General features: G+C 37.3%; 1 protein-coding gene across 1 annotated transcript in view; it reads left to right on the top strand.

Moving 5' to 3' along the window:
• The window catches only part of DTWD2 (DTW domain containing 2), a 172,252-nt gene that overhangs the window by 54,291 nt on the left and 90,201 nt on the right, over positions 1-27,760 (top strand). Inside the window, exon 4 of the mRNA XM_021664903.2 lies at positions 9,353-9,545. Coding sequence (XP_021520578.2) covers positions 9,353-9,545 — 193 coding nt within the window. The remainder of the gene's footprint in view (positions 1-9,352; positions 9,546-27,760) is intronic.

Here is a 27,760-nt window from a genome sequence, read left to right as displayed (position 1 = left end):
CTGGGAAATTTTTGCCCTTAAAACTATGCCCCCTCATGGACCTGGAAAGAGAACACACTCCCTCATAATTGATAGATAAAAGCTATATTTACCATATACAGTGTGATGTTTTGAGATATGTATACATTGTGAAATGATTACCACAGTCAAGCTAATTAACATATCCATCACCTCACATAGTTACTTGTTCAAGACGTTCAGTAATATTGAGAATACTATAGTATGGCTGTGTCAGGTGAGACACAATGAGGAAGTGAAGCCAAAATGCATGAAAGGAAAGAAGTTTATTACACATATTTACCAGAGAGGTTAGGATGCCAATGTAAGGCCAAAGGGAAGTCTGGAAACAGCAGGAGATTCAACCATTGGGTGGGTGGGAAAGGGAGACCTGTGAGATTATGACTTTATTAAGGTCTGTGGGTGTTATCCCTTAGGATTTCCCTGTGGGTTGTGGACTGGCTAGTTTAAAGAGAGCAGTGTGAATGGGGAGCTTATTCACATGACTCTGGTTTTGACCTTTACGTTTTATTGTGGTCAGCAGATGTGGGATGTGTTGGGTTTTGGGTTAATGAGGAAACAAGTAGGCTATATGGCAAACACCACACAGGGAGGGAGAGTTTTAACTAGGCCAAAGGTGACAGGGATGGATTACAGATAACTTAGAGTCAGGCCTAAAATCAATGCCAAGGCAATAACTGTATTAAACACATTTATAATAATAGTTTTACTTTTTTGTTATTTTTTTGCAGTGAGAACATTTAACACCTGCTCTCATGGCCGTTTTCAAGTATACATTTTCTGGAATAACCATGTTATACAGTAGATCTGCACATCTTTATTTTTGTAATGTTGTTTATCAGTTTCTAAAGTACTGAGAGTTTTATGAGTGAGTGTTGAGTTTCGTGAAATGCATCTATTGAAATGATCATGTAGATTCTCTCTTAAATTCTGCTAATATAGTGGATTATATTGATCGATTTCTGCATGTTAAAACCCTTCCATTTCTAAGATCACGCCACTTCACTCCTGCCTGGGTGACAGAGCAAGACTTTGTCTCAAAAAAAAAAAAAAAGGAAGAAAAGACTGTATTCCTCAGTTGTCAGGTATAATGTTATACAAATTATCAATTAGGTCAAGATGGTTGATAGTGTTGTTCAATCATCTTCTGTATTTTGACTGATTTTATGAGCACATTTTCTCTCAAATAGCAAGGAAATTATGTTAAAATCTCCAGCAATAATTAGGGATTTGCTTATTTTTATGTTTTGTTGTTTTGGTTTCTATTTCATCTATTTGAAAACTCTTTAGGTGAATATGTAGTTAGTGTTGTTATGTTTACTTGATGCATTGGTCCTTTTATCATTATTACATGTTGTTGGAAAAACGCTTAACCGTTTTTCCTCTGCTCTGGTGTCAACACTACAAACTTCAACACAGAAGACTTCTGTGACCCCCAAATGTGTGAGGATTTCTCCCCACAAGCAAGCAAGCAAGGAGGCAGTCAATTTTGTAATAATGCCAGTTGGGTGTCCTTCAATTCAGTTGCGACCCTATCTAACTGGAGATAGTGTCACATCCCACAGGATGAGGGCTCAGTTCCCAAGACTGCCCTTTCCCCACTTCAGACACCATTGGCAAGTCTGGGCCTCAGGAACTTGTGACTGATCAGCTTCAAGTTGGGGCTTCCAAAACTCTTGGTTTGGGTTCAGTTAATTGGAAACACTTAATGTTTAGCAGTTTATGATAAAGGATATTACAAAGGATACAGATGAGATATATAGTACAAGGTACAGAGAAAGGGGTCGGAGCTTCCATGCCTTCCCTGGGGCACCACCCTTCGGGAATGGCTGCATGTTCAGCTCTCTGAATCCTGTCCTCTTAGGTTTTTATTTAGGTTTCATTATTCATGATTGATAAAGCCATTGGCCATGGGTGAACAACTTGGTCTTTAGCCTCTCTCCCTCCCCTTTGTCTTTCCAGTGACTAAGCCCACCCTGAAGCTGTCAGTCAACATTAGCATACGAAAAAACAACACTTTGGAGATTCTAAGGATTTTAGGAGTTGTATGCCAGGAAGTGGAAAGAAGACCCAATATATATTTCACAGTATCACAAATATCTCTCTTTATCTCTGGTGCTACTCTTTGTCTTAAAGTCTACTATGTGTGGGTACTAGTGTTTATATGTTATGGGTCTTGGTTTTTAAATTTAATCTAACAATCTGTTATTTAATTGGAGAGTTTATTTCATTTCCACTGGATGTAATTATTGACTTGTTTTCTTTTACATTACCAGTGAATACTGTATTGATATTTGTCTTCTGTTAGTCCTGTCAGTTATTTGATCTTTTGTTCCTCTTTTATGTCTTCTTCTGGGTTATCAATTTATTTTTTTAGCATTCCATTCTATTTATTTGCTGGCTTTTTAGGTATGCCTTTTGTGGTTAGTCTTTGGATTATACTATGTATTCTTACTTTATCACAGTTTATCTTGAATTAATAATGTTATACAATAAATATATAACAAAAGAACCTTACAAAAATATAATTCCATGCCGTCCCCTTCTATTTTTTATGTTATTGTTTTCATGTAGTTTACTTTTAGATAATAAGGGAAATTGGGTGTAGTGTATATAGGAATTTTCTGTACTGTTTTTGCAATAATTCTAAGTCTTTTTTTTTTGAGACAGAGTTTCGCTCTTGTTGCCCAGGCTGGAGTACAATGGTGCAATCTAGGCTCACTGCAGCCTCTGCCTCCTGGGTTCAGCATTTCTCCCGCCTCAGCCTCCCATGTAACTGGGATTACAGGCATGCGCCACCACGTCTGGCTAATTTTTTTTTGTGTATTTTTAGTAGAGATGGGGTTTCTCCATGTTGGTCAGGCTGGTCTCGAACTCCTGACCTCAGGTGATCCATCCGCCTCGGCCTCCCAAAATGCTGGGATTACAGGCATGAGCCACTGCGCCCGGCCAATAATTTTGTAAATCTAAAGCAGTTATTTAGATACTCTTTGCTCTTTTTTTTTTTTTTTTTTTTTAATAGAGACAAGTTCTCACTATGTTGCCCAGGCCAGTCTTAAACTCCCAGGCAAAAGCAATCCTCCTGCTTTGGTCTTTCAAAGTGCTGGGATTACAGACGAGAGCCACTGCACCCAGTCCTCCTTGCTTTTTATCAGTGTTTTGTAGTTGTTCACATTTAGGTACTTTACGTATTTTATTAGATTCACACCTAAGAATTTCATTTTTGGAGGGCTATTTTAATGGTATTTAAAGCAATTACAAATGTGAATTTTTCATTGCTAGTTTGTGGGAAATAAATTGACTTTTGTATATTAACCTTGTATCTTGTGACCTTGCTGTTCTTGGAGGTTTTTTTGTCTCTCTTTTGTCAATTCCCTGAGCTTTTCTACCTAGATGATTAGGTCACCTGAGCAATAGTGATGGTTTCATTTCATCTTTACAGTTTGTATGTCTTTTGTTCCCTTTTATTTCAATAGCTAGGGGTTGAATAGCAGTGGTGAGAGTTTGTCCCTGTTTTATTCTCAGTCTTAGGAAACTGTTAGGTATAATGCTAGCTATAGGTATTTTGTGGATGGTCTTTATTAAATTGAGGCCAGTCTCCCCTATTCCTAGTTTGTTGAGAGTTTTTATCATGAGTGGGTTTTGGGTTTTGTTGAATGCATTTTCTTTGTGAATTGATACAGTCCTTTGATATATCTTCTTTAGTCCATTGATGTGGTTGATTACATTTATGGATTTTGAATGTCAAAGCAGCCCTCCATCCCTGTACTAAATCTGATTTGGTGATGGTAGATAATTTTTTATACACCTTTGGATTTAATTTGCTAATATTTTTGTTGAGAATTTTTGCCTTTATGTTCATAAAGGATATTAATCTATAGTTTTCCTTTCTCGTAATACCTTTATTTGGTTTTGATATGAGGGTAATGCTGGCCTTATAGAATGAGTTAGGCAATGTTCTGTCTGTTTTCATTATCTGGAAGAGATTATAGAGAATTGATACCATTTCTTCCTGCAAAGTTTGAGAGAATTCACTGGTGAAACCGCTTGGGCCTGGTGATTTATTTCTTAGAAGATTATTAATTATTGATTCAATTTCTTTAGTAGACTTAGAGCTTTTTAGTTTTCCTTTCTCTTCTTCTGTGAGTTTTGATTATGTTTTTCAAGGAATTAATTTCATCCAAACTATGAAATTTGTGGGCATCGAGTTTTTTGTAGTATTTATTATTCTCTTAATGATTATAGAATCAGTAATGATCACCCTTTCTTATTTCTGATATTGGTAATTGTGTCTTGTTCTTTTTTTTTTTTAACCTCAGCTGCAGTTTTATCAGTTTAATTGATCTTTTCAAAGAACCAGTGTATTAATTTGCTAGGACTGCATTAATAAAACACCACATACTGAGTGGCCAAAGAGAAGTTTATTTTCCCACAGTTCTTGAGTGTAGAAGTCCAAGATCAAGAGGGCAGTAGATTTGTTTTCTCCTGAAGCCTCTCCTTGGCTTGCAGTTGGTTGCCTTGTCATTGCCTGTTCACATGGTTATTCCTCTGGACAGATGTGCCCCTGCCAGCTCTTCTTCTGTGTCCAAATTTCCTCTTCTTATAATCATACCAGTTATATTAGATTAGGGACCACCATACTGGCTTCATTTTAACTTAATCACCTCTTTAAAGATAATTTATCTATCTATAAATACCAACATATTCTGAGCTACTAGGTGTTAGGACTTCAACACGTGAATTTTGGGGAGGACACAGTTTGTTCTATAACAGTCAGCTTTTGGTTTCATTGATTTTCTCTATTGTCTTCCTATTTTGAACTTCACTGATTTCCATCTTAAGTTTTACTATTTCTTTTTTTTTTTCTTTGAGACAGAGTCTCACTCTATCGCCCAGGCTGGAGTGCAGTGGCGCAATCCCAGCTCTCTGCCTCCTTTGCCTCCCCGGTTCAAGCGATTCTCCTGCCTCAGTCTCCTTGATTAGCTAGGATTAAAGGTGCCTGCCACCACACCTGGCTAATTTTTTGTATTTTTAGTAGAGATAGGGTTTCATTATGTTAGCCAGGCTGGTCTCGAGCTCCTGACCTCAAGTGATCTGCCCACTTTGGTCTCCCAAAGTGCTGGGATTATAGACATGAGTTACTGTGCCCAGCCCTTCTTTTCTTTTTATAGTGCTTTCTTTAGGCTTAAATTGCTCTTCTTTCTCTAGCTTTTTTTTTTTTTTTTTTTTTTAATTTTTTGTCAAGACAGAGTCTTGCTACATTACTCAGACTGGTCTTGAGCTCCTGGCCTCAAGCAACTCTCCTGCCTCTGGGATTAGAGAAATGAGCCATCATGCCTGGCCCTATCTAGCTTTCTGTTGTGTTTTTAAGGAGGAAGCTTAGACTGTTGATTTTCAGGTCTTTCTTCTTTCCTAATATATGCATTTTAATGCTATAAGTATCCCCCTAAGCAGTGCTTTTGCTGCATCCCACACATTTTGATAAGTTGTATTTTCATTTGGTTCAAAATATTTTAAAATTTCTCTTGAGACTTATTTCTTGACCTGTAGTTTATTTAGAAGTATGTTGCTTAATCTCCAATATGGTGGAATTTTCCAGCAAGTTTTCTGGGCTCTAATTTAATTCCATTGTAGTCTGAGAGCATGCTTTGTATGATTTCTATTTTAAATTTGTCAGGATATGTTTTATGGCCCAGAATGTGGTGTATTTTGTTGAGTATTTCATGTGAACTTGAGAGGAATGTGTGTTTTGTTGTTGGCGGACTATTCTGTAAATATCAATTAGATCAAGTTGATTGATAATGCTATTCAGGCCAACTATATCCTTATTGATTTTTTTGCCTGCTTGATCTACCAGTTACTGACAAGGTTGTAGTGAAGTCTCCAACTGTATTACTGGATTTGTCTATTTCTCCTTTCTGTTCTCTCAGTTTTTGCCTTACATATTGTGAACACTAAATTGTTAAGTATATACATGTTAAAAGATTGTTATGTCTTCTTGGAGAATTGACTCTTTTGTCATTATGTAATGCCTCTCTTCATCCTGATAATTTTCCTTCTGATGGCTGCTTTGTCTGTAGTTAATATAGCTAGGCTAGTCCCATTACCTTTTTTTTTTTTTTTTTTTTTGAGACAAAGTCTTGTTCTGTTGCCCAAGCTGAATGTAGTGGCACAATCACAGTTCACTGCAGCCTTGACCTCCCAGGTTCAAGTGGTTTTCCTGCCTCCGCCTCCCTGGTAGCTCGGACTACAGGTGCACACCACCATGCTCGGCTAATTATTTTTAAACACTTTTTTAGAGATGGGCATCTCACTGTGTTGCCTAGTCTGGTCTTAAACTCTTAGGCTCAAGCAGTGCTCCTGCCTTGGCCTCCTAAAGCGCTGGGATTACAGGTTTGAGCCACTGTGCCTGGCCTGCAGTTATCTTTTCATTAGTATTATCATGGTATATCTTTCTCTATCCCTTTTTTTTTTAAAACAGCTATTTTGAGATATAATTCATATACCATTTAGCTTACTAATTTAAAATGTACAAATTAATTGGTTTCTAGTATATTCAAAGATATTTGCAGCCATCACCAGTGAATTCAAAATATGTCATCATCTCAAAAAGAAATCCTCTACCTTTAACTATCACCTACTTATCCCTATGCCTTCCATCTTTTCTAACTCCCTCCCCCTTCCCAATCCTAAGCAAATGCTAGTCTACTTTGTGTTTCTATTGATTTTCCTATTTGATATTCATATTTGCTATCTAATATATATATGAAATAATATATTTGGAATTTTGTGACTGGCTTCTTTCGCTTAGCATGTTTTCATAGTTGTAATATGTATGTTGTAACATATATTAGTACTTAGTTTCTTTTTCTGATCAAACAATAGGTAGAAAAAAAGCTGTGATAAGTAGTTCTCTTGAGGGAAAGGCCTTTGTTACTTTTCTTTCCTTTTCTTTTTGAGACAGAGTTTCATTCTTGATGCCTAGGCTGGAGTGCAGTGGTGGCAATCTTGGCTCACTGAAACTTCCGCCTCCCACATTCCTGCCTCAGCCTCCCGAGTAGTAGCTGGGATGTCAGGCATCTGCCACCATGCCTGGCTAATTTTTTGTATTTTAGTAGAGACGGGGTTTCACCATGTTGGCCAGGCTGGTCTTGAACTCCTGACCTCCAGTGATCCACATGCCTTGGCCTCCCAAAGTGCTGGGATTATAGGCGTGAGCAACTGCACCCAGCTAAGATGGTTACTTTTTACCTTTCCCTTCCCTAAACACAACAGGATTTTTCTCAGATCTTCACTATGAGAACCTGGGGTGCCCTTGGATGTAATGATTAGGAAAGTATGAACCCTCCTCTTAATACTGAGTCCCCATGAGTTTTAACTCTCAAGCTAGTCCATACTCAGCATGCAGTAATTTGTCACTGACTGTGTAAGTGTTCCTACCAGTTACTGGCTTTAGTGGTTTCTGCTCTCCAGTAAACTGATTTGGCTCTGGTTCTCTGTATTGACCTTGTTTCTCCAGTTCTGGGAGTATTTGCCCTGGGGCCTCAGTTCTCTGATGGATCTAAGAAAAGTTGTTAATTTTCAGTTCGTTAGCATTTTTCTTGTGAAAATGGGCTTGTTGACTTTAAGCTCTTTATGTCTGAGCTGAAATTGGAAATCCAAATTATCATATTTCAAAGAAAAATGATAATTGGTCTCCTCTCCCCTTAAGAGTGTTTTGTTTTGTTTTTTGCTTGTGGGCAAAGGCTGTCTCATTCATCATTTTATCTCCAGTACCAAAAAGCTTGGACACATTTTTGAATGAATGTTGAATCAGCTAACCCTATGACTGAACTGGATGATGGTAGGGGCCAAGGGAACCTTCCTCTTCACCCTCTGAAGGTCTGTTGAAAATCATCTGACAAAAGGCAAATTAAAGGGAGAAAGGCATACAAATTTATTAATGTACAAGGGAGTCTTACAAAATATAAGAACTCAAAGAAATGCCCAGATGGTTGATGCTTTTATGCCATCTTGAGTTTACAGAAAGAATAGGGGCTTAGAGCCCTGACAAAGCCAGTTATGATGGCAAAAAAATATGGGAGGGGAAGAAGAGGAGGCCTGGCTAGCAAAAGTGGTCTTGTTATGCAGATGAAACCGCACAGATAGCATCCTTCATAGAGAATAGAGGGTAAATATTTCTTTCAGACCATTAAGGTTGTCAGACTTTCAGTTAGTATTTCCTAGATCAGGACAAGGGAAGCTCCTCAGAGAATGCCTGGCTGCCATCTGTTTTTCTCTACAGATGCAAGAGTTTTGCAAAGCTACTGCTGTTTGCAGGCCCTCTAAACAGCCATCTCAATATATGTCAAATAAGTATATTTTGAAGTGAAATATTTTGGTTTCCTTCAATAGATAATATAAGGTGTTATAAGAAAAACTTCAGCCAAATTAAATTTAAAGGAATTTAATTGAGCAGTGAATAATTCGTGAATTGGGCAGTCCCCAGAATCACAGCAGATTCAGAGAGATTCCAGGGATGCTTCGTGGTCAGAACAAATTTATAGACAAAAATAAAAATAAAAAATAAAAAAATGGAAGTGATGCACAGAAATCAGCAGTGAGGTACAGAAACAGCCGGATTGGTTACAGGTTGGCGTGTACCTTCTTTGAATGCAGTTTGAACACTTAGCAGTCTGTGAGTGGTTGAAGTATGGCCACTGGGATAGGCCAAGTCTCAGCCATTGTTACAGGTGCAAACTCCTAAGTTAGGTTTTCAATGTTGTCTGCCTTTTAAGATGGGTTAGGGTTCATCCACAAGGTCTCAAATATAGAAGTTTGGAGTCCTTCTCAGGCCATATTTAGTTGGCTTCAACAAAGGTGAATTTGAGAATGTAGCTTGCCTATGCAGCCTAACTTCTCTTTATGGTTCTTCCATTGCTACTAGGTTTTGTCCTGGGATTGATCTGATTGTTTGTGCTAGGATTGTTAGGCAATGCCAGTTGTTTGCTTCGATAAAGGGGATCAGATTACCCTTGAAGTGCTAGTGAGAAAAGGAAGAATTCTTTGGAAGGGCTAAAATTATGACACTGGCAATTGGATAGAAAAGCTTTAACAGAGAATAGTGAGGATTGCAAAGCCTATAGGAGAGTGGCAGAATTGTGGTGAATAAATCAGTAAAGAGTACACAAAATTTTGAGTTTTTTAAATTCATGCTTTATGAACTAATTAACATATATATTTGATTAGAAATGACTAGATATAGGGAAACTTTTATTAGAAAATTCAGTAAGCGTAATAAAACCTTTTTTTCTCACAAGCTAATAAAGATATATTTTTAAAAAAACTTTTTCAGAGATCCTGAACTTTCAACTATTTGCCGGAAGTCTGGTACATTAATATTATATCCAGGGGCTGAAGCTGCTAATTTGGAAGAATTTATATTAGATTCTCCTGTTTATCCTTCTACAATCATCATCATTGATGGTACATGGAGCCAGGCTAAGGATATTTTCTATAAGAATTCCTTGTTTCGACAACCCAAACAGGTAAGCTAGTAATTTGAACAGAGAATAAATGCAAATGTGTAATTAGGTATATTGTATATGTTTTCTGTGAAGGATACATGTGCATTTTTATATATGAATTTGGTGGTATTTATATGTGTGAATGTATATAGTACATGGATATATATATGCTTATGTTTATAAGTTCGAATATATATATATTTTGAATATATATATGTAAAATTTCAAATTTGTCATTTCATCTCAATTCCTACTGCCAAATTTCACTGTAGTTTGGGCATTTGGCTAGATTAAGAGTCTCTTAGACATTTACTCAGAAAAGTCTAAGAATGATTTTTATATGTATTAATGTTTTTTATTGAGAAGTATTATCATTTAAGTACTTTTATTTGGCTACTGAATTACCTAGTTCTTATGAGGAATGACTAAGTTTTTATGAAATACTTTTTATCATTCATTATTATAGTTATATGGTTTATTCTTCAGTTTTTTGATGTAATTAATTATGAAGACACATTTCTTAATATTGCTCCATTCTTGTATTCCTAGAATGGACTCTACTGAGTAGACTATTAAGAATTTTTGATACATTGCTGAAAAATACATTTGATTTAATGGCATTGAATTATGTGTATATTTGGTCCATTGTCAGATTTGGATATTAAGATAATGTTAATTTCTAAAGTAAATTGGAGAGATTTTAATATTTTTCTATGACTTGGAATAGTCTAAATAATACTAGAATTCCTTGCTCCTTCGAAATTAGATGGAACTCATTGGTGAAATCACTTGGTTCTGTTCTCTTTAAAAATGGTAGCTTTTAAATTCTTATTTCAGACTCTTCTAAGGAAATCATTTATGCTTTCTACTTTTATTTGGATCAGTTTTTAATAACTTTTATATTTCTCTAGGAATTGCCTCTATTCTCTAAGTTAGCAGATTGATTGCCATATACTTATATACATTCTTAAATAATTATTTTAATTTCTCAAGAATGTTTCTTTCCTGTTTTTAATCATGCACACGCAGACATAGACAGAGATACACATACACAAATGTTTCTTTTTTACACGAATAGATTTGAAAGGGGTTTCTCTATTTTATTGAGCTTTAAAAGTATAAGCTTTAAAAAGCATATTGTTTATATTGGCTATTTAGTTTATTTTTATTTCATTATGTTGAACTTTTTTCTTGACCAATTTTATGTTTCATCTTTTTGGGCTTATTTTCTTCCGTTGTTTTTCTGATTTTATAAGACTTTTACTAAGAGTACTTCTGTAGACTGAATAGTGTTCCCTGTCCCTCCCCCAACCCTGCATATATTGGAGCCCTAACTTCCAATATAGTGGCATTTGGAGATGGGATCTTTGGGAGGTGATTAGATTATGAAGGCGGTACCCTCATGATGAGATTAGTACCTTTAGAAGAAGAGACATGAGAGATATTTCTTTTTCTCTCTCTGTCTCTCTGTCTGTCCCTGTCTCTCTGCATTTGAGGACACAGCAAGAAGACTTCCATTTGCAAGCCAGGAAGAGAGCTCTCACCAGGACCCTGACAATGCAGGTACTCTGATTCAGACTTCCCAGCTTCCAGAACTGTAAGAAATTAATGTTACAACATCCTCAACTGACTAAGACAATTACTAAAATTTTTTTATTAAGATTTCTGGGCTGGGCGCGGTGGCTCATGCCTGTAATCCCAGCACTTTGGGAAGCCAAGGAGGGCTGGTCACTAGGTCAGAAGATCGAGACCATCCTGGCCAATATGGTAAAACCGTCTCTACTAAAAATACAGAAATTGACTGGGCGTGGTGGTGCATGCCTGTAGTCCTAGCTACTCGGGAGGCTGAGGCAGAAGAATGGATTGAACTCGGGAGGTGGAGGTTGCAATGAGTTGAGATTGCACCCCTGCACTCCAGCCTGGTGGCAGAGCGAGATTGTGTCTCAAAAAAAAAAAAAAAGAAGAAAGAAAAAAGAAAAAAAAGATTTCTGAGTTCTGCTAGGCTTGGTGGCTTATACCTGTAATTCCAGCTACTCGAGAGGCTAAAGTGGAATTTGACATTACAGTGAGCTATGATTGTGCCACTGCACTCCAGCCTGGGTGCCAGGGAGAGACCCTGTCTCTAAAAAAATACTTACTTTCCTTTGTGAATAAAAGGGGAGAGATGGATGCAATATTTCTCCTAGTATAACTGTCTCTATGTCCCATTGTTTTGGGTTGAAGTGTTTTTTTTTATCAATAGCATTGATATAAATTGTTTTGATTTCATTCTACCCATGGATTATCAATGAATAATTTTTTTTTTTTTTTAAGAGAAAGAGAGAATAGGAAGGAGGAAAAAGGAAGAGAAAGAGAGAGAGAGAATGGGGAGGAGGGAGAAGGAAAAGAAAGAGGGAGAGAGAATGGGAGTATTGCTTTCTTGCCCAGGCTAGAATGCAATTTAGTAATGGGTATTGAAAACCTCTTTTATACTGATAATTATACTTAATGATGTAGTCAGGAAGGAATAAGGGAAGAAGATAACAAACAAACAGCCAACCAATATTTAATTTAAACCTATGAAATGCTATGCGATTACTGAGGAGTGATTTACTTCCAATTATATAGTCACCTTTGGAATAGGTGTGAGGTGGTAATGTATGTTTTGTGTATTTGAAGTGGAGAGTTCTATAAATGTTTATTAAGTTTACTTGTTCCGGGTCTGAGTTCAAGTTCTGAATATCCTTGTTAATTTTCTATCTTGTTGATCTATAGAATCGTTAGCTCTTCTTGTTGCATTGATCCTTTTGCCATTATGTAATGTCATTCCTCGCCTCTTTTGATCTTTGTTGCTTTAAAGTCTACTTTATCAGAGGCGAGAATTGCATCTCCTGCTTTTTGTTTATTAGTTCATTTTTACTCTCTGTTTGATTGGTAAATCTTCCTCCTTCTCTCTGAGTCTTTGTGTATTGTTGCATGTAAGATGGGCCCGGATGCAGCATACTGATGGGTTTTGGCTTTTTATCCAATTAAAATATATATAGGTTTAATACCGGCGTTTGATGCTAGCTGGCTGTTTTGCTCATTAGTTGATGTAAATTTTTTATTGTGTTAAAGTTCTTTGCTTTTTGATATATTTTTGGAAAGGCTGATATTGGTTGTTCCTTTATATGTATAGTGCTTCTTTCAGAAGCTCTTGTAAAGCAGGCCTGGTGGTGGTGAACTCTCTAAGTACTTGTTTGTTCGCAAAAGATTTAATTTTTCCTTCGCTCATAAAGCTTAGTTTGGCTGGATAGGAAATTCTGGGTTGAAAGTTCTTTTCTTTAAGGATGTTAAATATTGGTCCCCACTCTTTTCTGGCTTGTAGGGTTTCTGCTGAGAGATCTGCTGTAAGTCTGATAGGTTTCCCTTTATGGGTAACCTGACCTTTCTCTCTGGCTGCCCTTAGTATTTTCTCCTTCATTTCAACCCTAATAAATCTGGCGATTATGTGCCTTGGGGTTGGTCTTCTTGAAGAATATCTTTGTGGTGTTCTCTGTATTACCTGGAGTTGAATATTACCCTGCCTTGCCAGGTTGGGAAAATTTTCCTGAATGATATCCTGAAGAGTATTTTCCAACTTGGATTCATTCTCTTCATCACATTCAGGTACACCTATCAAACGTAAATTAGGTCTTTTCACATAGTCCCATATTTCCTGGAGACTTTGCTCATTCCTTTTCATCCTTTTTTCTGCATTCTTGTCTTCTCGTTTCATTTCACTGAGCTGGTCCTCGACTTCTGATATCCTTCCTTCTGCTTGATCAATTCGACTGTTTAAACTTGTGCATGCTTCGCGAAGTTCTCGTGTTGTGTTTTTCAGCTCCATCAATTCACTTATATTCTTCTCTAAATTGTCCATTCTCGTTAACAGTTCGTCAAACCTTTTTTCAAGGTTCTTAGTTTCTTTGCATTGGGTTAGAACAAGTTCTTTTAATTCACAGAAGTTTCTTATCACCCACGTTTTGAAACCTGCTTCTGTTATTGGAACACACGTGTAATCTATTAAGCCTTGTTCCGTTACTGATGAGGAATTGCAATCCCCTGTAGAGGGAGAGGCATTCTGATTTTGAGTATTCTCTACCTTTTTACGCTGGTTTCTTCCCTTCATTATATATTTGTCCGTCTGTCGTCTTTATAATTACCGGCTTTCTAACTGGGTTTCTGACGTCCAACTTGTTGATTCCCTGCGCCGAGATCTGAGCAATCCACTGAGCCGGCCAAAACAGTGGTGTTAAGATTGATGGTGCTTTTCTGCCCGGGAATCTCCGGACTCTGCACCAAGAACTGGCGTGCTAAGGCACCAGCAAAACCGCCGCGCCGGCCACAAGAGTCGCCCTGGCGACCCGTGGGGCTCCTCCACTGGGAATCTCCTGGTCCGTGAGCAACAAATATTCGTCAGAAAGTGTGGCATCCTCTCGTTCTTTGAGCTTTCACTGGGAGGTACGTGCCCGAGCTGCTAATCATCAGCCATCTTGGATCTCTCCCATCAATGAATAATTTTTAAAAAAACTTTCAATAGCCTTTGGGGTACAAGTGGTTTTGGTTACATGGTTGAATTCTCTAATGGTAACTTCTGAGATTTTAGTGCACCTGTCACCTGGGCAGTGTACACTGTATGCAATATTTAGTCTTTTATTCCTCACCTCTCTCCTCCCACCCAGAGTCCCCAAAATTCATTATGTGTGTATTTGCATCCTCATAGCTTAGCTCCCACTTATAAGTGAGAACATAACGGAATTTGATTTTCCATTCCTGAGTTATTTCACTTAGAATAATGGCCTCTAGTTCCATTCAAGTTGATGCAAAAGACATTAGTTTGTTCATTTTTATGACTGAGTAGTATTCCATGGTGTATATATACTACATTTTCTTTATCCACTCATTGGTTGATGGGCACTTAGATTGGTTCCACATCTTTGTAATTGTGAATTTTGCTGCTGTAAACATGCCCGTGCATGTGTCTTTTTTTTCTTTTTAAATTGAAATGAGGTCTCACTGTGTTGTCCAGGCTGGTCTGGGCTCAAGTGATCCTCTTCCTACCTCGGCCTCCCAAAGTGCTAGGGTTACAGGCATGAGGCATCACACTCAGTTATATGTCTTTTTCATATAATGACTTCTTTTTCTTTGGGTAAATACCCAGTAGTGAGATTGCTTGACTGAATGATAGATCTACTTTCAGTTTTTTAAGGAATCTCCATACTATCAATGAGTTCTGAATTTTTAAGTGTTTTAACACTTTTCATCATTATTTTACTTTTATTTCTGATTTTGTGGGATTGTGATAAAACAGCATTAGCCACATTATTTTGAATAAGTTTATGATTTCTGTGTGAATAGGTACCTGGAAGATTTTTGTCCATGTTCTATTACTATAAAAATGTATGTTCTCCATTTAGGGATATAAGTATTCATACTATTGCTTTTAAGTTTGTTAATCATATTTTTCTTTATGTTTTTATTTTTTGGTATACTTGGACTGTTTGGTACTGAAAAAGGTTTATGAGAAGCTTCAGTGCTTCTGTATTTTTAATGATGTTATCCCCGCATTCCCAGTAGTTTTTGTGTTATTTATTCATCTGCTTTGTTGTTGGATGCATACAAGCCATACATTTAGTGAAGAATAACAATGGAACCCTGACTTGTGAGGTTTTAATCTTAAATTCTTTATAGTTTTTATTCCCTTTGACCAAAATGCAGATGTAGTTTTTAGATGAGACTAAAATATATGACACAATTCTAAAAAATAGTTAATGCATTGAGTGCTTTGATGGAGCAGTCCCAATTCCAAATGTTTTACTTGTACTAACTCATTTAATCTTTCCCCAAATCCCATGACATAATAAGTATTGGTATTTTAGATAACAGATGAGGAAACCAAAGTACAAAGACATTTAGATCACATAACTATTTCACAGCATAGCTGCAATTTGAACCCATCTTGTTAGTAGTCTTAACCACAGTGGTATACTATTTCTAAATGGAAAACTTTGATTCAGGATATTTACATAGAATAGCTTTTTAAAATTTCTCTGACTTCCTAAATATTCATTGATATTCATTGTCTTCCACACAGAGAGTTGATGTCTGACTCATAAAAGGCATGAATACTGTTAGATTGTGGCACATGCCAGATAAAATTTTAGGTTCACATTACATTTAAGTATCACCCAATATACAGAGAAAGTTTAACAAAAGTGTTACATTTGTAAGACATTTTAGTCTAAGTATTTGAAAAAAATTTTCATGCACACATCTGCATCTTTACTCTTTCATTTTCTGGTAACTACACAGCTATCACAGAGCTGAAGCACATAGTGACGTTAAAAAGATTAAAATCTGTTTTAAAAGATAAAACTCATCAGAATTATTTTTCTCCCTTAAATTGAGCAGCAGATTTGGAAGTATATAAATAATTTCTCAGTTCAACTATACTATATATTTCTATCACCTTTTCCTCTGTTTGTTTTTTCAAACCAGAAGCAAATACAGGTGGATACTTAAACTTGAGATAGGTAAAGCTTTACAACCTTAGGATAAAAGCAAAATACTTCACGGAGACATTAGATGGATTATATCATCTGAAATACCACATAAACTCAAGTGAAAAGGCAAATGGCTTTCTGAAGAACTATGAAATCAAGTAAAGACTTTGTAAGCTTAGAATTCTTGGAAATGAGTAAGGTAAATGTGAAAATCTAAGTACAAAACAGGCCAAAGATTTGAAAAAAGTTCACAGATAGAAAATAAATGTTCTTATAAAAATCATCCTTTACCCTGTTAATCATATGACAACAAGATCCTAAGTTGTAAATTTTGATGAAATAAGCTTACAGTAAAGTTTCAAGAGTAATACTAAGTACTCTTGAATACACTAATCCAGATTCCTCAAGTATTAACATTATACTATATTTGCCTTTCTCTCTCTCTCTTTCTGTATATATGCAGGTATGTGTATAATTATGTTTTTCTGAATCATTTGAGAGCAATGAATAGATATCCAGATTTTACTTTTTGAAATTGAAGTTTTGCTAGCTCTAGGCCAGCAAGATGGTCTTTTCCTAAATATTTTCAGGAAGTTAAAAAAAAAAAGTAATTAAAAACCTCACCCAATATAGAAAAACTCAAATGTTAAATATCTTGTACAGTTTCATGTAAATATACTTGAGAAATATAGATTACCTTAGAATTAATATTATTTATGGAATTTTAGAGTCTCTTGTACTCAGCCCGAATATGAGTATGGCCTGATCAGACCAAATATGTTTCTGGAACTTGTTGCAAAAAACCAATGAAATCTGTAGATTTACTCTTTAAAACAAACAAACAAAAAATATATATAAACAGATAAATAGGTAAATTGAGTTAAAAAAGGTATTGATTTTTTAAAGTAACTATATGCTTATATTTAGACATTTATAAAATTGTAAAATGATAGTGGCAATCGTAGTGACTTTATGGTGAGTTGTGAACTACCTTATTTAACACTAAAAGTTTATTTTAAAATATATTTTTAAATTCTTGAAAAACTGCCTGTCACGTGATGATTTTTAGTGTATCACAAGATTTAGTTAATTGGTAACCCTGTTCCCCAGCTTTTCTGGATGAAGATAAATTCATTTTATTAAGTAATAGGCTTTCCTGGGAACCTGCTTTAGTAGATGGATAAAAATAAGTTAACATGCCTTTTTCATGGGTAACTGACAGAATTTCCTACTCAGACTAACTTAAGGACATATATAGATCATGTACCTACTCAGAGTGAGTAGGAATAGCTTCAGGCTTTACTGGCTCTGGTTCTCAGGCAGTTCTGTTTTTGAGTTATGCTTCCCTTTTTCTTATCTGATTTTCTCTTATGAATGGACTTCTTTCCTGTACTGGAAATTATCTGTAGGAAGCAGGAAATATCCTCCTGGTAAGAGGTACTTCCAGTATGACATGCTTAGCAGCAAAACTGCTGATAAACAGCTGTGTGAGACCTGGGCCGGTTGGAGGAGTTCACGGCCCCTGTCTGTTGGTCTTCCCTCTGCCTTTTTGGAAGACTCTTGATGATCAACCAGAGGAGTTTATCTGGAGGTCCCTGGTAGGGGAAGGACACAGAATCTGTGTCCTCTGACTACTTTGAAGCCACACTGGACTGCAGAAGCCAGACTTCCCAGCAATTATGACAGCTCATGAATGTTTTTAGAATATTTTAGGCCCTTCCAAAGCACTTAAGTGTTATCTAACATGTTCTAGTGTCTGAGGTGGCTTATAAAAGCAGGGACAAAACTTCTTTTATTCAGAGTCAGGCTGTTACCAGTATTAGAGATCCAAGTTACCCTGAGCTACCAGCAGCACATCTGTGCAGGTCTACCCCAACTTCAGTCCTTGCCTCCTCACAAGAAAGACTTTAATGGATATAAAGCAGGAAAAGAGACCGAGGCACATCTCAGAGTAGGAGTGGAAGTTTATTTAAAAGGCTTCAATACTCTGGTTTCTCTTCAGATCGTATAAATCTTTCGCCTTTTAAAAGGCTTCAGAACAGGAAAGAAAGTTCACTTGGAAGAGATCCAAGAGGGTGCCTGAAGGTCATAGAATTTAACCTTGATCCTAGGGCTTATAGGCTTGCCTCTTTCCCATGATTCTTCCCTTAGGATGGGCTTCCCGCTTGCGCAGTGCCTCCCTTACCCTTGGAGCATGTGCAGTGTGTTTAGGAAGTTGTATTCTGAGGCTTGCTTCCTTTTTCTGGTGGAGTATACCGGGAAGGTCATATTTCACCATTTTGTCTCTTAGTGGAGCATGCCTAGGAAGTTTTTTCTCCCTGGCATCTGTATTCAACTAACACTTTAATGTTAATACTGTGGATCATCAGGAAATGGTCTTTCTGGCGCCCTGGGTGGACTGCCAAATTATCATTTTTAGAGGGGCATTGTGATAATTGTCAAAAACCTTCACCTGATATTCTTAGTGGGTCCAGGGAGAGCTCTCTCCTGCCCTGCTCATGCCTATCTAACTATCTGTAACAAGGTGAGAATGAGGTAAAATTTATAAGTTGAAGTAAGGTGAGATTTCATTTCAGTGTTTCCAAAAACATGATTATCATTTCACTGAAATGAAATTTTCTCAATGTTATAAATTGCCTATTAAAAAGAAAAGCTTATTGAATGCCTATCTGGCAGTGTATACCAGGCAATGTGCTGGTTAAAAAAAAAGAATAAGAATAAACGCTTTTGAGGAGTTCTCAAAAAAGAACAATAGCCTCCTGGTTTTATTTATGCTGACAGAAAGATGGTTTCTCTTTCCCAGAGTAGAATCCTGAATGGCCCTTTTATTGGGGTTGGGGTGGAGAGTGATTCCATTATTGACAAGAGGACTGCATGAATTAGGAAGTTCCTCAGAAGACATGGGCCATTGTTTTCAGAAGGATGATTTAAAAATGTGACTAAGCAAACAAAAAACTCCCTGTATACTATAGTCTACTACACATAGTTTATTTGTAAATATAGTCTTTTGCTTATTTTTTTGTTTATTCAAGGTGCTCTATATAATTTTTTTTTTTTTTTTTTTTTTGAGATGGAGTTTCGCTCTTGTTACCCAGGCTGGAGTGCAATGGCGCGATCTCGGCTCACTGCAACCTCTGCCTCCTGGGTTCAGGCAGTTCTCCTGCCTCAGTCTCCTGAGTAGCTGGGATTACAGGCATGTGCCACCATGCCCAGCTAATTTTTTGTATTTTTAGTAGAGACGGGGTTTCACCATGTTGACCAGAATGGTCTCGATCTCTTGACCTCGTGATCCACCCGCCTCGGCCTCCCAAAGTGCTGGGATTACAGGCGTGAGCCACCGCGCCCGGCCCCTATATAATGTTTTAATAATTCTTAGTCTTATCTACAAAGTAAAAATGTTAAAAGAAAATTTAAATCAGTTTTTGCAGGTTTCCCAAATCTATAAATAATGTTGTTTAAATTAATTCAGTTTTGTTTCTAAATGTAATGTTATTTTTTTCTTACTATACCCAAAATGTGCATATACCCCCACCCCTGTTTTTTTGCATAGAATTCTTAGCTATTACTTAATTGATCCATTCAGTTTCTGTAATAGTGTAAAAATTTTGCCCTAAATATATGAGAGAAAAATGGCAGAAAGTAAACTAAAATCAGAATTAAAGTCCAGAGTGTTGTCTTTATAGAAGAAATAGTTTTTTTCTCTTCCTAATCTGTAAGTAACCATATGTGAACTTCATACTTACATAATTGAGGAATGAAAGAATTGTAATGTAAACCCATTAACTTGGCCTCCTTTTAATCTTGAATTCTAATATATCCAGACCATTTGGCAATGAATCTCTTCCCCCAGAGGAATTTTACACACAAGACACTTGATATTTGCTAGGAATAAATCCAGGGTGAATATGGAAATGTTTGTAGAGGCTCCTGGCTTTCTTCATAAGCATATTTTCATGGAGTATTTGCATATCCTTACTCTACTGCTGTTAAAATGTCCACTATAGCTTAATTTCTCACTTGATAAGCAGAACGGTGTTGGGAGCACTCATTGGGTAAAACATTTTTATGAAACCTTTTTCTGGTGTCCACATAGAGCTGTTACAGACTGCTTTATGTTATATATCTGATCTATTGCCAAATACATCGTTATTCTTTTTATTTTATCCAAAACTTCAGTTTTTAAAATCTCTATCAGCATTCAGAGTTGGTTTACATTTTAACATAGTCTCATTATGTTGATTTTGAATAGGCTGTTGTATTTACTATTTTTTTTTAAGAGATGGGGTCTTGCTCTGTTGCCTAGACTGGAGTACATTGGCGTGATTATAGCTCAATGCAGCTTCCAACTCCTGGGCTCAAAGCAATCCTCCTACCTTAGCCTCTGACCTCAGTGGTGGGACAGCAGGTATGTACCACCACACCTGACTAATTTTTAAACATTTTTTTTTTTTCAGATAAGGAGTCTTGCTATGTTGCCTAGTCTGCTTTTGAACTCCAGGCTTCAAGCTATCCTCCCGCCTCAGCCTCTCAAGGGATTTACTTTGAGAAAAACAAAACAAAGCAAAACAAAACCCCAAAAACTTCCATGAAGAGTGTGGAAGGGGACTCCAGAGAGGAAATCCCGGGATTTACTTTTTTACCTTTGCATAGTAGTCATAATTTTGTTGGTAGAATATATCCACATCTGTGGATCTTTCTGGCTTCTGTTTTGGGGTGCTGTGTACGCCTCACAGGCTAAGAGGCTTATCTCTGAAGTTGTAGATAGTATTTACAAATAGAACTTGAGTTAACTTGAAAGAACATTTGCTTCTATTGGGTATATGATTTTGTGTGATAGACTAGGATATAAGGGAACTATAATCTTCCTATATGCAAAAGTATAATTTAAAAAGGGTTATCAGAGATCTTGACATGGAATTCCATGCCTCCACACTTCCATCCATTCTTTATTGAATTCTTAACTGTGAACTCACTTCTTTTACTGGGTTACATAGATAATTAGTGACAGATAGGAAACTTGAATCCAAGTTTACTAACCCAGGTCATGGTAAAGAAAAGAACACTCTCCCATTTACTTTATGAATGTAGCATAATAATATAAAAAAATTGACAATAACACATAGATATAAAGAGACTAATCTTATGAATATAGCTATAATATGTCTAAATAGTATCCTGGCCAATAAAATCTATCACTGTATAAAAGCATAATGTTTTATGAGTTAGAACCATCTTTTATAGAAATACAGTTTAGTTCAATATTTTTGAAATTGTGATTTCATTGATTGATGCTGAAGAATTAGATAAAATCCAAAGTACATTTTTAATTTAAAAATGTCTAATAAAGGATTAGGAAGATGTACAGCATTTTCTTAATCTGTGTATTGAAACCTTTAAAGTGAACTATGTTTAAAGCAAAAGTTAATCTTTTCTCCCATTCTAGGTAACCTCACACCTATACTTCCCTACCTATACCTTTAGGTATTTAGAGTTAAAGATATGTTGTGTTTGCTTCCAGAACTTTTTATGTGTTCATATATACTAAAATAATATGTATTCACAGGTATAGGATTCTTTCTCTCTCTTTTTTTTTTTTTTTTTGAGATGGAGTCTGACTCTGTTGCCTAGGCTGGAGTGGAGTGGTGTGATCTTGGCTCACTGCAACCTCCGCCTCCTAAGTTCAAGCAGTTCTCCTGTCTCAGCCTCCCAAGTAACTGGGACTACAGGCATGCACCGCCACACCTGGCTAATTTTTATATTATTAGTAGAGACAGGGTTTCACCATATTGGCCATGCTGGTCTGAAACTCCTGACCTCGTTATCTGCCTGCCTTGGCCTCACAAAGTACTGGGTTTACAAGTGTGAGCCACCTTGCCCAGCCCTTTATCTTTTTTCTAAAAAAGAAAAAGGATGACAATGTAATATATATGATACTCCAGTTTTCCGTTTCATACGAGCATTCCTTGAAATCAATGTATGTAGATATGTTTTAGTTGGCTTGGGCTCTGTTTTTGTCCTTTCAGGCCTCTGTAACAAAATACCGAAAACTGAGTGGCTTAAACCAGCGGTACCCAATCTTTTTGGCACCAAGGACAGGTTTTGTAGAAGACAGTTTTTTTCATTGACTGGAGATGGGGTGTGGGATGGTTTTGGGATGATTCAAGCATATTGCATTTGTTGTGCACTTTATTACTATTTTTATTACATTGTAATATATAATAAAACAAAGAAAGGAGACTAATTGGTGGGGATCCTAGTTTTCTACCACCATTTTAAACAATCCAGCTTTAGATTAATATATCTTTGATGTAAGGCTTATGTCTAAGATTTATTCAAGTATGAAATGCCACTGTTTGTAGGATAATTTAATTATATGAGAATAAAATTTCAAACATAAATATAGTATAAATATGAATGATCTTTGGTTCAGTATAAACATAGATGGTAGAAGAAAAAACAGGAATAAGAAACGTCATAATATTTAAACAGCGATGTGGTAGACATCTATCATATGCATGGCTGACTATCATCATCTTCTGGGAATTCCCTTGTTATGAACCTTATATATGAAATAAATTCCAGCTCAGATTGTAAGTCTCTCATATGGGGAAGCAATAGTCTGTGAATATTTTCATGTATCTGCACACTCAGGATTTTTTGAGTGCAGAGCACTGGCCCCTCCATTAAAGGATGTATGACTGGTACACATGCCTTTGAAGTGTGAGATTGTGTGTTGACTCAGAGCCATTTGTTCACATTCTAAAGATGGAAGACCTAAAGAAACCATTAGTTTGCATTCTAATGATAATAAAACCCAGAGTCATTTGCTCATAATTCAAGGGTTTTAAAAACCTATAGACCACTTTCTTCTCTCCACAGAGAGGATTTGTTTACATTCTCTCTGAAGAAAAGGAGCACGTATGCTGGCAGTTCCTATATAAGCTCTGCATTGCATAATTTCAGAGTTCCTTTCCTTTGTTTCCAACTCTTGTACAAGCAGGTGATGACATCTACTTTCACTGTTTTGCACCATAGGGAATTGGGGAACTGGCATAAGATGCTCTGTGAGTAATTAAAAGTCTGTCTCTGATCTAGAACTTGTGTTTCCTGATGTATGGATATAATAGCTAGTCTCTCTTGCAGCTAGGCATCAGACAAATGACCTCTTCTTTTCAGGTCAGAGCCATCTGTGAGTGAGATTTTGACAAGTGACAGGAAGGGGCTCTGTGTCAAATCTCCATTTTTGATGTGTGAGTGGTGGCAAATGTGTCTTGCTTTTGGTTATGAAAGTAGCAGCAGCAGCATGGGTTTTCCAGTGGTTGTGAGGTCACATTCCTTTTCTTTTTTCTTTTTTTTATTCTGGTAGAGACAGGTCTCACCATGTTGTCCAGGCTGGTCTTAAACCCCTGGGCTCAAGTGATCCTTGTGCCTTGGCCTCTGAAAATGCTGGGATTTCAGTTGTGAGCCACTGCGCCTGGCCGAGATCACATTCTTGATGTATTAGTGGTGTTGGCATTGGTGGCAGTAGCAGTTGCAATCAAGTTGACTTCTTGGCATTTGAGGATAGTAAAAGTATGAAAGCATCATTTTCATCAGGCCTTCTGTGGTAACTTTGGATATTGCTTCTGGAAGTTTAGCTTTAAGTCTGTTTCTATAATCCTCTCAATGATTTTGTGAGCTGCATAATAAAATCCTGTTTTTTTTTTGTTTTTTTTTTTGAGATGGAGTCTCGCTCTGTTACCCAGGCTGGAAGTACAGTGGCAAAATCTCTGCTCACTGCAACCTCCACCTCCCAGGTTCAAGTGATTCTCCTGCCTCAGCCTCCCGAGTTGCTGGGACTACAGGCGTGTGCCACTGCACCCGGTTAATTTTTGTATCTTTAGTAGAGACAGGGTTTCACCATGTTGACCAGGCTGGTGTCAAACTCCTGACCTCAAGCGAACTGCCTGCCTCAGCCTCCCAAAGTGTTGGGATTACAGGCGTGAGCCACAGTAAAGTCCTATTCTATTTAAATTTGCCAGATTGGTTGGTATTTGTAAGTAATAAACCTGACTGATATAAATTGTCATCTCTTGACAGATTGTCCATTTGATGTTTCTCACCTTCTTTTATTTTCCAGACGTTTTCAGTGAGTAGGGTATTACTTGTATATTTAGAAAAACAAACAAAATGACTGAAAGGATTTAGGCTTCCTGACTTCTGTGCTGCCTCTGAAAATCTAGATAATGTCCCATTATCCATATTGTGATTTGGCTGTGTCCCCACCCAAAATCTCATCTTGAATTGTAATCTCCATGTGTTGGGGGTAGGAGCTCATGGGAGGTAATTAGATAATGGGGACAGTTCCCCTATGCTGTTTTAGTGATAGTGAATGAATTCTCATGAGATTGAGGGACTATGTTAACTTCTCTTCCCAGGTCCACAAGGGGCTTGGTTTCAAAGGCAAGAACTTCCCAGGGCCATGCCTCCATCCACCTCCCCATCCAGGAGCCTAGAGTTCTTTGTCTAACTTTCCCACCTGGGAAACGTAGACAGCCCAGGTGTGCTTCCTTTGTTTAGAAATCCCGCCAAAAGCTCCGAGGGAGGAGGCTACAATTGCGGGCCAGGCAACCAATCCAATATCAGAGTCGAAGACCAATCACTCGAGAGGAAGTTTTGGTAAAGCTCCTCTCACTGGACCAGAACTTGAATGGGGTGGGAGTAACTTCGGGATTAAAATCCCCCCTACTCCCTTACATATAGGGACTCCATCTCTGGACCCCCTCCCATGATAGTGTGAGAGCCCACGTGCGTGCTCTCTCTCTCTCTCTCTTTCTCTCTCTCTCTCTGTCTCTCCACCCCCTCTCTTTCTCCTCTCTCTCTCCTCTCTCTCTCTCCTCTCTCTTTCTCTCTCTCTCTCTCCCCCTCTCTCCCCCACCTCCGTCTCCCTAATAAATTACTTTCAGCAAAACTCTCTGTCCGATACTTGAATGAGCTCACGAGCTCACCATGCGACCAGGGCCCTCTCCCCCATTCTTGGGTGAGGCCCAAGGACCTGGGAAAACACATCCTATCAGGGAACAGTGAGCGTCTTTGGGACACCCCCACAGCCCTGCTCCTATCACCCGGTTACAAGATCAGATGGCTTTATAAAGGGCTTTTCTCCTCTTTGCTTGGCACTTCTTTCTCCTGCCCCCATGTGAAGAAGAATGTGTTTGCTTCGCCTTCTGTCATGATTGTAAGTTTCCTGAGGCCTCTTGAGCCCTGTGGAACTGTGAGTCAATTAAACCTATTTTCTTTATAAATTACCTAGTCTTGGGTATTTCTTAAATAGCAGTTTGAGAATGGACTAATAATGTCTTTGAAATGGATTTTATTGTTGCATTTGAACATAGGTGCACTTACTACGATAAATCCTTAATATGACCTTAGAGTCAAAAACCTGGCTGTTTCTATTTCCCTTCCCTATTGTTTCTTTCCATGTGTTTTGTTTTAGGGAAAGGGACCCTCTGTTAGACAGAGCTACTCTTTTTGTAAGATGTTCTTTTGTAAAACGTCCTTCCATTTTCTTTCAGTTATTAAGACATGCAAGTAAAAAGATTATAGTTCTTGCACTGTCATTGTCTGATAACAGCACATCAGCAGTTAACTTGAACCCGAATTTGGGATTTCTTCTCTATCTCATCTATCTCGCTACTTGGTCTAGTAGTCAAATTATAAGCATCTACATATAAATAATTTTATAAAACTAGGTTAGTATGTTATATTTTTGTCAGTTTAAAATACTTTTTATGATGCCCAAGTTAGGATGAAGGAAGCAACTTTAATTTCCATAGATTTTCATGAGGTTCAGATTCATTGATGAGTGTAGTTGTAATTAGTTGTAGCTCTAATGAGGTCAGAAAGAAAAGCAAGGATCATTTCTCTGGATCTTTCTGAGCACTAGAGTTAGTGACAAGAGATTGGAGATTTGTGGTTAAGTTGAAAGACTATTTGGAATTCATTCAGAGTAATAACCATGACTAAAGTTGTATCATGTTAGATACATAAGGAAAGATTCTTCCACATTAAATTGAAAGGCAAAATCATTTCTATTATGTTTTTGTTTTGTTCATTGGATTTGCTTTCTTTTAATGTCTTTTAATAGACTAGTGATATAAATTAGGTATGTGATTGCTTTTATTTACTGCCACTAAACAACAACAAAAAATAATCATGGACCACATATCCTTTTTATTTCTGATTTTAGATAAAATGTGAGAGTAAACATAGACGGTGACTACCAAATCAGATAGGCAATAGAGTTGCATTTCTACACACCTAACCTTTCTATCCAGCAGTCTTCATACTGTGGGTCTGAATGCTTCCTTGAGATATTAGTTGTCTGTCTTCCTGTTGGTCCAGATCTTCTTTCTTCCAACCAATTTCTCAAGTTTTTGAAATTTGAGTGGCTTTATTTAATGTCCTTAGCAGCTACCCTTCCCTCAACCTGAATCCCTTATTGGGAATTTACTTTCGCTTTTGTTATATATCCAACTTCTTGAAGAGTGCATTACTGTTGTGGAGTAGTTCCTATTTGGATATCAGAACTTCCTCTTACTTTTTGAATTATCCTCCATATGTAGACTCAGCCAGTTGATGGTAAAAGGCAAGGGTGACCAGAGGACTAGATCCTAAAATACCTAGAAAAGCCATCAGCCACCTGCTCTTTTACTTACACACCTGGATGGAATTCCCTGTGATGATTTGAAATTGTAGGCTTCTACTCACTACACATGGGAAGAGTTTAATTGGATTCAGTTCAGTTTCGAAGATTAGCTTACATTTGGGTTATATTTTTGGGGCCTTCTCCTGGATAGTGGGAATCCTTATTTTTATTTCTGATTTTAATGGAAAAGCTTTTAGTATCTGATCACTAAACATGATACAGGATTTTTTTTTATGTTAAGAAAAATTAATTTCTTTCCTTCCTTCCTCCCTCCCTTCTCTTTCTTTCTTCTTCTTTCTTTTCTTTCTCTTTTCTTTTCTTTCCTTTATCTTTTTCCCTTCCTCCCTTTTTCCCTTCCTCCCCTCTCTCCCTCCTTCCCATCCCTCCCTCCTTCCCCTCCCCCCTCTCCTTACTTCCCTCCCTTTTCCTTTTCCTTTTTCTTCTTCTTTTTTCTTTTTCTTCCTTTTTTGAGACAGAGTCTGTTTCTGTTGCCCAGGCTGGATTGCAGTAGCCCTGTCTTAGCTCACTGCAACCCCTGCCTCCTGGGTTCCAGTGATTCTCATGCCTCAACCTCCTGAGTTGCTGGGATTACAGGCGTGTACCATCATGCCCAGCTGATTTTTGTACTTCTAATAGAGATGAGGTTCCATCATATTGGCCAGGCTGGTCTCGAACCCTGCTCCCATATGAGCCACCCTCCTCAGCCTCCCAAAGTGCTGGGATTATAGGTGTGGGCCAGAAAAATTAATATATTTATGTTTTATAAGGATTTTTAAAAACCAGTTATGTTGATGATTTTTGTAAAATGTGTATTTAGCACCATTGATGCTAGGCAAATGGCCTTACTCCTTTGATTTAATAATTTAGTGAATTATATGAATGCTTCCTAATATTGAGTTGTGCCTGCATTCCTGGAAGAAACCACCCTTACTTGTTTTGTATTGCTTTGTTTTACTTGTTTTAAGTGATACAGTCCAGCTTTGCTGCTTAAGCTGAAGTGCAGCTGTTCTCTTTTTAATGTATTGCTGTATTATCTTTGCTAATAT

The sequence above is a fragment of the Aotus nancymaae genome, unplaced genomic scaffold (assembly GCF_030222135.1).
Source record: "Aotus nancymaae isolate 86718 unplaced genomic scaffold, 86718_ANA_hifiasm-v0.15.2.pri h1tg000064l_0, whole genome shotgun sequence".
Taxonomy (NCBI): Eukaryota; Metazoa; Chordata; class Mammalia; order Primates; family Aotidae; genus Aotus; species Aotus nancymaae.
The sequence above is the reverse complement of the archived record's forward strand: the minus strand, read 5'-3'. Positions and strand labels throughout refer to the sequence as shown.